Here is a 12,604-nt window from a genome sequence, read left to right as displayed (position 1 = left end):
TTGAAATGTGTGTTGAGGCAGCACAGAAGTCAGATTGCCTGGGCCTGGGAGGAGTAGAATACATGTTTAGGGACTTCCCTGGTGTCCAGTGGCTAACACTCCATACTCACAATACAGGGAGCCTGGGGTTCAATCCCTGGTCAGAGAACTAGATCCCACATGCTGCAACTTAGTTTGCATGCTGCAACTAAAATCCTGCATAGCCAAATATATTTTAAAAAGAAAAAAAAAAAAAAAAAAACGTGCTCATAGGAGTATAGACCCCCTTATGGGTGTTTTCCGTTAAAGGAGGGAGGAAATTAGGAAAAAAGGTACAGTGAAAAACAGGGTTGAGGAAAATGGGAAAATAATTTAAAGAGAGAATCAGAGCTTTGTGGACAGCTATAGAAAACGCTCCAAGGCAAGGGATGACTATGGCATAGATACTAGAATGAGTATGTGTATGTGTGCCTGGGGCAGGAGAGGGAGGGCCAGGCAGTTTTAGAAAGCCTTATGCAAATGTGTCATAAGGTTAAATAAATCTTTCTAATCCATTTTCAGTTTCCAGAGTTCAAAGTGGGATCCTGAAGTATGTCAACATTCCTCACCCACTCAACTCCCAATGCCAGCACTTCGATGGCCCCCACCTTCCTGTTGGTGGGCCTGCCAGGCCTATCAGCTGTACCCTCCTGGTGGGCAGTACCCCTCATCACTGTCTACCTTCTGTCTGCCCTGGGCAATGGTGCTATCCTCTGGATCATTGCCCTGGAGCCCACACTGCACCGCCCAATGTACTTCTTCCTCTTCCTGCTCAGCATGTCTGATGTTGGCTTGTCCACAGCCCTGATGCCCACCCTGCTGGGTCTTGCCTTTGCAAATACTCATGCTGTCTCTGCCTCAGCCTGCCTCCTCCAGATGTTCTTTGTCCATGTCTTTTCTGTCATGGAGTCCTCTGTCTTACTCGCCATGGCCTTGGATCGGGCACTGGCCATTTGCCGCCCTCTCCATTACCCAACACTCCTCACCAATGGTGTCATCAGCAAGATCTGTGTGGCCATTGCTTTCCGATGCCTGGGTCTCCACCTGCCCCTGCCATTCCTCCTGGCCCACATGCCTTACTGCCGTCCACAGGTCCTGACCCATTCTTACTGCTTGCACCCGGATATAGCCCGTTTGGCCTGCCCTGGAGGTGGGGTGCAGTCTACAGCCTCTTTGTGGTCCTGTCTGCCATGGGCTTGGATCCTCTGCTTATTTTATTCTCCTATGGCCTAATTGGCAGGGTGTTGCAAGGTTTGGGATCCAGTGAGAATCGCTGGAAGGCTGGCCAAACCTGTGCTGCCCACCTCTCTGCTGTGCTTCTCTTCTATGTGCCAATGGTCCTCCTGGCTCTCATTGATCGTCTCAGGATGCCAATCCCTCAGCCTGCCCGTACTCTTCTCTCCTATGTCCACTTCCTGCTTCCCCCATTGATAAACCCTATTCTCTATAGTGTCAAGATGAAGGAGATTAGAGAGAGAATCCACAAGAGACTGAAGCCCAGGAAGGTGGGTTGTGCTTAGTGAGAAGGATGTGTCCTCCATATTTGTTGGTTACCTGACACAAAGGTTTCCATGACTGAGAACTCAATTCATCATGCATAAAATGTCATTCAGGTACACAAAAGTCCATGTACATGGATGTATATTTCTGTCCCTTGAAGTGTTCATGTGCATATTGATGAAAGTTTATGAGCCCTAGAGAAGGGGAGTGGTCTATTGTGAGCCCCTATTAACATCACATCCATGGCCCAGAAACAGTCAGAATCTAAGTCTTGTCACAACCATTCAGGTTGTTAGGAGTGTATGTTTTCTGCATGTCCATCAGAATTCCCTGTTACCATTATTCTCAAATTTTCATCAATTTTATTAGTGATGAATTTACTTTACATCAGATTTTCCTAATAGGAACAGTGTCTTTCACATATCTGTAGGCTATTTCGTTTCTTCCTCTATGAAAGTCTCTTCAAAAAGCCTTCATCCATTTTTCTACTGGATTGTTTATGGTTTTAAAAACAAAATGTGCAAGAAATCCTTCATGTAAAATCCTTTTTATACCTTTGCCAATATAGTAATTGCCTTTTTCATTATTTAAGCAACCAAATCTCAAGTAAATACAGTTTTACATGATCAAATCCACTTTTATATATCTTTATATTTTTTGTTTTTCATGTGTTGCTTTTAAAACAAGTGTCTTTAACTTGTCCTGCACATATTCTCTTAAACCTGTTTTAAAAGAACTGTTATAATGACTTTTCTTTCTAAGTCCAATTTTATGTTAACAAGGTAATTATGTACTCATAGTAGCATCATCTATTACATACATTCTCTTTTTCTCACTGAAATAAAAAACTATGTATGTCATATTTTTTGATTCCCTGGTGGGTCAGATGGTAAAGAATCTACCTGTAGCGCAAGAGACCTGGTTCGATCCCTGGACTGGGAATATTCCCTGGTAAAGGGAATGGCAACCCACTCCAGGATTCTTGCCTAGAGAATCCCATGAAAAGAGGAGCTTAGCAGACTATAGTCCATGGGGTCGAAAAGACTCAGACATGACTGACTAAGCAGCATATATGTCATATTTTAGGTGTGTGTATGGATATGGACTTTGCTTTAGAAATCTTATGGAGTATGATATATATATATATATATATATATATATATATATATATATATATGAAAAAGCTGGCTTAAAACTCAACATTCAAAAAATGAAGATCTTGGCATCTGGTCCCTTCACTTCTGGGCAAATAGATGGGGAAACCATGGAAACAGTGAGAGACTTTCTTTCCTTGGGCTCCAAAATCACTGCAGATGGTGACTGCAGCTATGAAATTATAAGACGCTTGCTCTTTGGGAGAAAAGCTATGGCAAACCTAAACAGCATATTAAAAAGCAGAGACACCACTTTGCCGACAAGGGTCTATATAGTCAAAGCTATTGTTTTTCCAGTATCATATATGGATGTGAGAGTTGGACCATAAGGAAGGCTGAGCACTAAAAAATGGATGCTTTCAAACCATGGTGCTAGAGAAGACTCTTGAGAGTCCCTCGGACAGCAAAGGAGATCAAACCAGTCAATTCTAAAGGAAATCGACCCTGAATATTCATTGGAAGGACTGGTGCTGAAGCTCCAGTACTTTGGCCACCTGATGCAAAGAGCTGACTCTGAAAAAGACTCTGATGCTGAGAAGGGGATGACAGAGGATGAGACGGTTGGATGGCATCATCAACTCAATGGACATGAGTTTGAGCAAACTCTAGGAATCGGTGATGGACAGGGAGGCCTGGTGTGCTGCAGTCCACGGGGTCACAGAGTCGGACAAACCTGAGCAACTGAACAACAATATATATATATGTGTGTCATATATGTTCACATATCACTGATCTATTAGACCAGCCTCATAGTGTGATTTGGTTAATATGTGGTATAAAGTGATCCTCTTTCAAAAGCAATGAAAAACTATCAAATTCTAACAAGAACTACATTTTTAGTAGATTAAATATAAACAAATCAGCATTCACGATGTTTCCACATCCAACAATTTATGTATTTCATTTATTAAGAACATTTCTACACTTTTCAATAAAATTATTCACTTTATTTAAGTCTATTTCTATGTAGTTTTTAAAATGTATGATTGTGTTGCTATTATAAATAAAACATTACACCATTTCTGTGTGTGTGTGTGTGTGCTCAGTCATGCTCAAGGACTGTAGCCTGCCAGGCTCCTCTCTCCATGGGTTTCCCCAGGCAGGAATACTGGAGTGGGCTGTCATTTCCTTCTCCAGGGGATCTTCCCCACCCAGGAATCAAACCCATGTCTCTCGAGTCTCCTCCATTGGCAGGCAGGTTCTTTACCACTAGCACCACCTAGGAAGCCCTTAATATGTCATCACCTTGGGTAGTAAGGGGGAAAACTTTCTGTGGCCTGCATGGGGATTGAACCCAGGACCTTGGTGTTAATAGCACCAAACTCTAATCAACTGAGATAATTGGCCATTTCTATCTCCACATATATATTGCTAGATTTAGAAAAACATTTTTTTATCTTGCATTAGTATGTACTTTACCAAATTATCACAAAATTTTAGGACCATTTTAAAATTTTTGTATTTTATTTGTATTTATTAATAGCATTCATAAGTAAAAATAGATGATAGGTAATGTTCCCCTAATATTCATATAAATTATTTTATTTTCTTATTGTATTAAATTCATTGGAATGTCCAACCTGTTATGAAAGTTTAAGAGTGAACAAAAAATGTTGTTTCTCATTTTATTTAAATGGCCTTAGTGTTTCACTTACTGTCACTGCTAGATGGTTGACTGCTAGATCTTTGAATAAACTTTATAACACTTAATAGTTCATTTATGTTGTATTTTTTAAAAATTTTTAATAAGCTTACTTAATGAATCCTATTAAATGCATTTTCAGCATTCACTAACACAATAATAATTCTCTACTTTAATATGTTGAGCAGTTGAAACATCCTTGTTACTTGTGATTACAGAACACATTTTAAATGAAAAGTGAAAAAATCAAATTTTAAGATCAAATCCATTTAGTAACAAGGTAAGAATACACAGTGATATATTAGAACATATTCTAGGAATACAGAAACAGTTATAGCTTCATATTTTATCAAACTATTCTTTAAGATATACTATATATTCTCTTAATAAACTAATTAGATGTCAGTCTCTCAATTTCATGGAGAAGACAACGGCACCCTACTCCAGTACTCTTGCCTGGAAAATCCCATGGATGGAAGAGCCTGGTAGGCTACAGTCCATGGGGTCATGAAGAGTTGGGCAGGACAGAGTGACTTCACTTTCACGTTTCACTTTCATACATTGGAGAAGGAAATGGCAACCCACTCCAGTATTCTTGCCTGGAAAATCCCAGGGACAGAGGAACCTGGTGGGCTGCCATCTCTGGGGTCACACAGAGTCAGACACGACTGATGCAACTTAGCAGCAGCAGCAGCAGCTCTCAATTTCATGAATGAGAATACTGAGGATGAGATTTTGAGAATGCCCCAGGTCTATAAAATTAGTTACTAAACAGAATTTATTTTCAGATTTGCCTTAATTCAAAACCCCTGCTACAAAAAAAAAAAAAAAAAAAAAAAAAAAAACCCTGCTACAAAATACTCTTTTAAAATTATTGAATGGAGAAATAGCTTGGTCTTGAAGAACAGTGATGAGGTCTCTGAGAAACTTTTTTTTTTTTTTCCCCCAAAGCCCATTCTTTCCTCCTCCCTGGAACACCAACCTCCATCTTCCCATTTCTTTACCGAGAGTAGAATGTTGGATATAAAGAATGTGGAGTCACATTGGCCTGGCTGAGTCCTCAGTCCATTATTCCTGAGTGATTTGGCACTAGCTGTTCCATGTTTGTAAAATAGGTGCAATAAGGATTTCATGTAGTCCAGTCTCTTTATCATAGTGTCTGAACATATAAAATATTCAATAAATGATAGTTTTGTGGAATTAATCATGGAAATTAAAATAACTATATTTAAACTTCATATGCATATTTAATCTGAATAAAGAATTTTACAGTTGGAAGTTTCTTTAAGTTCCTACCACCTCATTGTATACACGAAACTACTGAAAGCATTTGAATGGCCCTTTGTAACTTGGTGGTAGATGAACTAAATGCAGAATCACTGACTGCCTCCATGTTTTTATTACTTTACTAAGAGATGGGACGGACAAGGCAATAGCACCCCACTCCAGTACTCTTGCCTGAAAAATCCCATGGACCGAGGAGCCTGGTGGGCTGCAGTCCATGGGGTCGCTAAGAGTTGGACACAACTGAGCAACTTCACTTTCACTTTTCACTTTCATGCATTGGAGAAGGAAATGGCAACCCACTCCAGTGTTCTTGCCTGGAGAATCCCAGGGACGGGGGGAACCTAGTGGGCTGCCGTCTATGGGGTCGCACAGAGTCGGACACGACTGAAGCGACATAGAGAGACAGAAGAGATGGGAGCAAAGAGCTCTTCATGTCACAGCAGGGCCTCAACTGCTCTCCCCTGGCTCTCACTCTCTCCTCACCACTGGCCACACCCACATCAATCCTGTAACATCTTTGGTTTTCAGGGCTCACTATTACCATTCATAGCACCGTTCTCTCTCTGAAAATAATTCCACACCAACTTGAATCATAAGTTTCAGGAAGAACTTAAATGTTCTTTCTCCTCTCAACAGCACATATGGGGATAGAGATATTAATAAGAACTTCTGGAACCATAATTTGTTCTCTAATGTTTATTACACTTCTTTATGCTAGCCATTTTACCCACACCCTTCCATTTAGACTATTCTTTTAGTTCAAATTGAGATACACCTGCCAAGCATATACAATGGATGAAGTATTTCATCTTGAAGAGACTTTTAAATTTGAATCACTCATAACTCTTTCCTTGTGTAAATTCACAGTGCATTAATGAGAGAGATGTATGAATGTTGATGATGTATGTAGGTCTCCATCTTTTGTGCCCCAAGGATTTCCTCCTACACTTTCCCTCCACATTGGCTTTAGCAAAAGACACACTCTCTAGGTTTCCTTTTCACATTATCCCAGGAAAGTATTTTGTATTTTTCAGTCATTAATGTACACACCAACCACCTAGAATCTTGTTAAAAGACAGATTCTGACTTAGTAGGCTTGAAGAAGGATGAGATCCTATGATTCTTATTATTTCCCAGATGCTGCTGAGGCACATCAGTGCACCACCCTTTGGTTAGCAAGGAAGAAAACTTACTTAGACAAACCTAATCACATTGGAAAGGATTTAATGTAAATCACGAGGAGGAATCAAATGCCAAGAGGCAAATATAAAGATGCTAAATGGTCCAGAACCTTGCAGAATTCTCCCATTTATAGTTGAACTCCTACTTACAAGCTTCTCTGAGGTTAGATGTCTTCTTACTCTTTTACCTGAGGATAGATGGCCTCAGTCTCCCCCAACAACAACAACAGGATCACTACCTACTGTATAAATTGTAAGCCTCTTCTTCCTTAATATCAGAAAGCTGTGGTGTGTGACATCCATGATAGATATTAATTGATTACTTAACTAGGGCTAATATAATTAAAGACTCTAAAGTAAATGGAAGCAGCTTCTATTTGAAAGAAACGTTGTCCTACTCCTGAGACAATTTGATGTAGAGAAAATGGAACTTCCACCTTTGCCTCATCATTTAGACTTCAGACACAGTTTTTCCAATTTTTCCAGAACCTTCACTCTAATCTGCTGAGTTTTTATGCAATACAAGATGGGATTCATCAAGGGTGGTATCAGCAAGAATGCATCAGCCATCAGAATCATAGCCACAGGGGGTGTATGCTTGGGAAAGCGATGCATGAGAGCCAAGGTGATGATGGGCACATAGAAGATGAGCACAGCGCAGATGTGGGACACAGAGGTGTTAAGAGCTTTAAGCCATTCCCTGTGAGATGCAATACCCAATACAGTCTTCAGAATAAACACATAGAAGACAACAATTAACATACTGTCTGACATCATACAGAGTGCAACAAACAGACCGTAGTAGAAGTTAACTATTGTCAGAGCACGCCAGCTTCATGATGTCCTGGTGGAGGCAGTAGGAGTGGGATAACAGGCGTTTATTACAGTATTTGAGTCTCTTTAAAGTGAAAGGGAGGGGAAGAACTAGGAGAATGCTTTTAAAAGCAAATGCTAACCCAATGTACAAAACTTTGGAGCTAGTAAGGATGGAGCGGTATCTCAGGGGGTTGCAAATTGCTACAAAGCGATCAAAAGACATGATCAGGAGTACCGAGGACTCCAAGTCTGTGAATCCATGGATGAAAAATTCCTGAGCAATGCAGGCATCAACAGAAATCCCCATGGCATTGAACAAAAAAATCCTAAGCATGGTGGGAAGAGAAGAGAAAGACAGGCCCAGGTCCGATAATGCCAGCATGGAGAGGAAATGGTACATGGGCTCATGCAGAGAAGGCTCTGTCCTGATGACAAATAGAATGGTGGTTTCCCAGGATAGCCATGAGGTACATGAGGCAGATAGGGATGGAGATCCAAATGTGCACACCCTCAAGCCCTGGGATCCTAATCAACAGGAATGTGGAGACTGCAGCTTCTGAGGCATTGAGAGGAAGCATCATAAATAGGTCTCTTACATACTGCTCCTGGTAGATAAATAATCAAATTATTATTCTCAGTTATGTTTACTGAACACAACTCACTTTAGTTGTCAGTTAAATTAAACACAGTTCACATTTAGGTATCAAGAAATAATGTTATATAACTTTTTCTATATAAAGAAAAATAAGGAGTAAATTTAAATAGATTCATTTTTATCTAAGACCTTTATACTCTTCAAGTCTATCTTTATTCCTTATATACTTCTAAATAACTCTATAGAAGTGTGTCTGTGCATGCTAAGTCTCTTCAGTTGTGTCCGACTCTTGGCAACCCTATGGACAGTAGCATGCCAGGCTCCTCTGTCCATGGAATTCTCCAGGCAAGAATACTGGAGTGGGTTACCATGCTCTTCTCCAGAGGATCTTCCCAATCCAAGGACTGAACCCAAGTGTCTTCTGTCTCTTTCATTGGCAGGTGGGTTCTTTACCACTAGCGCCATCTAGGAAGCCCATCTATAGAAGTAGTAGAGTGCTTTAATAACTTTTCTTTTTTCTTCTTTTTAAGCCACCACGTTTGGAGGTTTATGAATCAAGTACACTAAATTGTGGGAAATTCTGCAAGAGATGGGAATACCAGACCACCTGACCTGCCTTGAGAAACCTGTATGCAGGTCAGGAAGCAACAGTTAGAACTGGACATTGAACAACAGACTGGTTCCAAATAGGAAAAGGAGTACATCAAGGCTGAATATTGTCACCCTGCTTATTTAACTTCTATGCAGAGTACATCATGAGAAACGCTGGGCTGGAAGAAGCACAAGCTGAAATCAAGATTGATGGGAGAAATCTCAATAACCTCAGGTATGCAGATGACACCACTCTTATGGCAAAAAGTAAAGAACTAAAGAGCCTCTTGATGAAAGTGAAAGAGGGGAGTGAAAAAAACTGGCTTCAAGCTCAGCATTCAGAAAACTAAGACCATGGCATCCAGTCCCATCACTTCATGGCAAATAGATGGGGCAACAATGGAAACAGTGGCTGACTTTATTTTGGGGGGCTCCAAAATTACTGCAGATGATGACTGCAGCCATGAAATTAAAAGACGCTTACTCCTTGGAAGGAAAGTTATGACCAACCTAGACAGCATATTAAAAAGCAGAGACATTACTTTGCCAACAAAGGTCTGTCTGGTCAAAACTATGGTTTTTCCAGTAGTCATGTGTGGATGTGAGTGTTGGACTATAAAGAAAGCTGAGCACTGAAGAATTGATGCTTTTGAACTGCAGTGTTGGAGAAGATTCTTGAGAGTCTCTTGGACTGCAAGGAGATTCAACCAGTCCATCCTAAAGGAGATCAGTCCTGGGTGTTCATTGGAAGGACTGATGTTGAAGCTGAAACTCCAATACTTTGGCCACCTGATATGAAGAGCTAACTCATTGGAAAAGACCCTGATGCTGGGAAAGATTGAGGGCAGGAGGAGAAGAGGACAACAGAGGATGAGGTGGTTCAATGGCATCACTGACTCAATGGACATAAGTTTAGATGAACCCCAGGAGTTGGTGATGGACAGGGAGGCCTGGCGTGCTGCGGTTCATGGGGTCTCAAAGAGTCAGACACGACTGAGTGACTGAACTGAACTGAAAACTAAATTGGAATATATTGCAATCTGGAAAAGCTATAATATCATTGATGTTGTCAATGGTCATGTACTCAAACAAACCACAGATGCTATAGTAACAGGAGTTAAAGGAGACCTAAATCTTATAGTACTGTTCATGGAACATGTGTATGAAAATATAAAATCAATCACCACAGTCCTGAGTGTGCATTGTGTCTCAGCCTTTCAGGTGTGGTTAGTGTTCCCTTGGCATGCAGCACATACCACAGTCGTTATTTGTTGTTGCCTAAAGCCTCACATCCTCTCATGCAATTGCTACTGGTCCTGCTCATAAAAGCCACAGATACTGCTCTTTTCTCCCTCTTCCAAGTTCTTTTCCCATTGTTATTGGCTTTTCTGTGAATGCCCTTAGATTGGTGACTTGAAACTCAGGTTCTTATCTCTGCTGTTTAGACTTGGCCCTGGCATCAGCATCACCAACACCTTGGGTGACTCTCCTTTTAACAACTCTACACCAGAGAAGCCCCAGTGATGCAGCTGACAGTCTGCCTTTGTGGGTGAATGGAATTCAGAGCCAGAGAAAAAAAGATAACCCCTTGTCTATCCTTACTCAATAAGTCCCTTCAAAATGGGTCATTTCCAAGTTCCATGTCGGAGGTTTTTATTGACAAGCTCCCAACCTAATTCAGGTAACTAAACAAATGAGCTACTGTTGATAATATCATTTTTTCAACTGTTCATCATGCAAATACAAAGATGTATGCTGTCCCACTTATAGACCCTAATCTTTTCAGCCATCAACACTGTCCAAAACATAGCTTGATCCCTTGGCTGGAGAACCTATGAAACATTTTTATCTATAGCCCTCTGAAAGGCATTGGGTTGATGCCTATAAATTGCAGAGTTTTCCTTGGAAAACATAAAATCATCTTAAGGAAGTTTAGTTTGAGTCTTCAAGACACCTACCAGGCTCCTGGTTACCTTATCCCAGAACAAGGGTGGCAAGGTTTCAGATTATTCAGGTTCAGCAGCTTCTTTGCTCCAGCGCCTGCTGGGAATCGTATCCTTTTTTATGCTCTCATATACATCTCTAGGAAGCACAAGAACATCCTCATGAGAATGAACAGATACTATGCCCCTGGGAATACTGACTCCACTCGCTTGATCACTGTCTGTCAATAATAACCTCTCCTAAGAAAATGCAGAGAGCAAGTTTCTGTCTCACAGTCAGATTTAACTCCTGTGACCCTGTTCCCACATCAGGTGCAGGCTTTGGGAATGCCAGTCTCAGATGTTGGTAAGGCAGCCATATCCAGCTGTAGCTCCAAGATAAAGTATGTACCTTAGCAGACTCAATGTTAGACTATTACAGACCTTATGTGGAGTTCTGTCCACAGAACTCTATTTGGGCATCACAATGTTTTAGTTTTAATGCTAATGCATTTAAATAGCTTATGAACTCTCAAATTTATCACAGATTCCCCCTTTTTTCATTATCTTCACATTTACTGGCAACCAAAGGCATTTAATCTCACAGAGCAGAAAGCCAAGGGTCACAAGTAGTCCTAGTATCTTGGACTCTCAAGTTTAGAAGAGAAAATCAACTTTTATCAAGCCCTTAACTTTGATGATTGAAAGTAAATAAAAGGTGTAATTTTAATAATATTTTATGGGATGACATGATTTTTCAGGCAGAGAGTAGAAAATAAGATCTAGTAAAACATCTTACTCTTGAAAAAGCAAGAAGAGATAAATGAATCAGTTTTGATGAGCCAACAATGATGACTCTGTCTCCAGGTTAGTAGAAGAGGGAATGTGCTGGGGATGGGGCTACAGTCATCAAATCAGATCAGGAAGGAAATTGAAGAAAAGATGCCCATAGACTATTAATCTTGGTTTTCCACTCCCCTCCAAAAATGCTTACTCCAGTTAAAGTACTAAATAAAGTAATATAAATGTCTAACCTTGATATACATATCACTCTAGGATCATAATGCAATTATACAGCTCAAGTTCAACTATGTTACTTCTTCCCATCACTTTTTGACAGGTATCTGCATTGTTTTGAGTTGAAAATCCATTGGTCTCCAGGTAACAAATTGGGACCAGGAGGAAAAGCAGCTGGAACCAAAAAAAAGAAAAAAAAATGTGTTTTGTTTATTTGTTTGTTTTTTCAGGAAGGAAGGCAGGAGAAATCTGGACCTATAGGGTCTATTTTAAGTAAAAGGTACATTTATCTAAGTAAATTTAGGTAAAGTCAGGTAAAATATAAAATAAAATATATTACTTTCTTCTTCCAATTCAAATTGCTGCCTAATCCCTGCCACTTTCATTTATTTTCCCCTTGTTCCTTTTTTCTTATTGTTAATATTATTCTTTTAATGGAAAAGGCCATTAATCTAACAACAAATATTTCTGATAAAAGGGATTGCTCTGAGTGGTCTTTCTGAGACCACTTCTGTCTACATCATGTACTCATAGCATTTCCCCATTGCCCTGGAGCTACTTTCATTCTTTTTAAAGCATGTTGCCTATGAAAACCTTTTTCTGGATCATTTTTCTTCTCTGAGGTTTAAAATATAAAGGAACAGAAGTTTATAAATATATGACCCTAACTGACTTTATAGGGCTTCCCTGGTGACTTAGTGATAAAGAATCTTCCTGGAGACAAAGGTTTGATCCCTGGGTCAGGAAGATCCACTGGGGGAGGAAATGGCAACCCACTCCGTTATTCTTGCCTGGAAAACCCTATGTAAAGAGGAGCCTGGAGGGCTCAGACAGGACTGAGCAATTAAACAACAACAATTGACTTATGGGGATTTAAAGGG

At 40.2% G+C, this 12,604-nt stretch overlaps 1 protein-coding gene and 1 pseudogene across 1 annotated transcript; one reads left to right on the top strand and one right to left on the bottom strand.

Annotated features, from left to right (window-relative positions):
- Positions 1–346: 346 nt before the first annotated feature.
- LOC133261307 (olfactory receptor 51S1-like) lies at positions 347–1,699 on the top strand. Its single transcript, XM_061439807.1, is given in 2 exon segments — positions 347–1,162; positions 1,165–1,699. Coding segments are annotated over 2 exon segments (966 nt in total). The 5' UTR covers positions 347–570; the 3' UTR covers positions 1,539–1,699.
- Positions 1,700–7,161: 5,462 nt separating this feature from the next.
- LOC133261306 (olfactory receptor 51A7-like) lies at positions 7,162–8,176 on the bottom strand (annotated as a pseudogene).
- Between the last annotated feature and the right edge of the window lie 4,428 nt (positions 8,177–12,604).

The sequence above is a fragment of the Bos javanicus genome, chromosome 15, assembly GCF_032452875.1.
Source record: "Bos javanicus breed banteng chromosome 15, ARS-OSU_banteng_1.0, whole genome shotgun sequence".
Lineage (NCBI taxonomy): Eukaryota > Metazoa > Chordata > Mammalia > Artiodactyla > Bovidae > Bos > Bos javanicus.
Note: the sequence above shows the minus strand (reverse complement) of the source record. Positions and strands in the feature narration are given on the sequence as shown.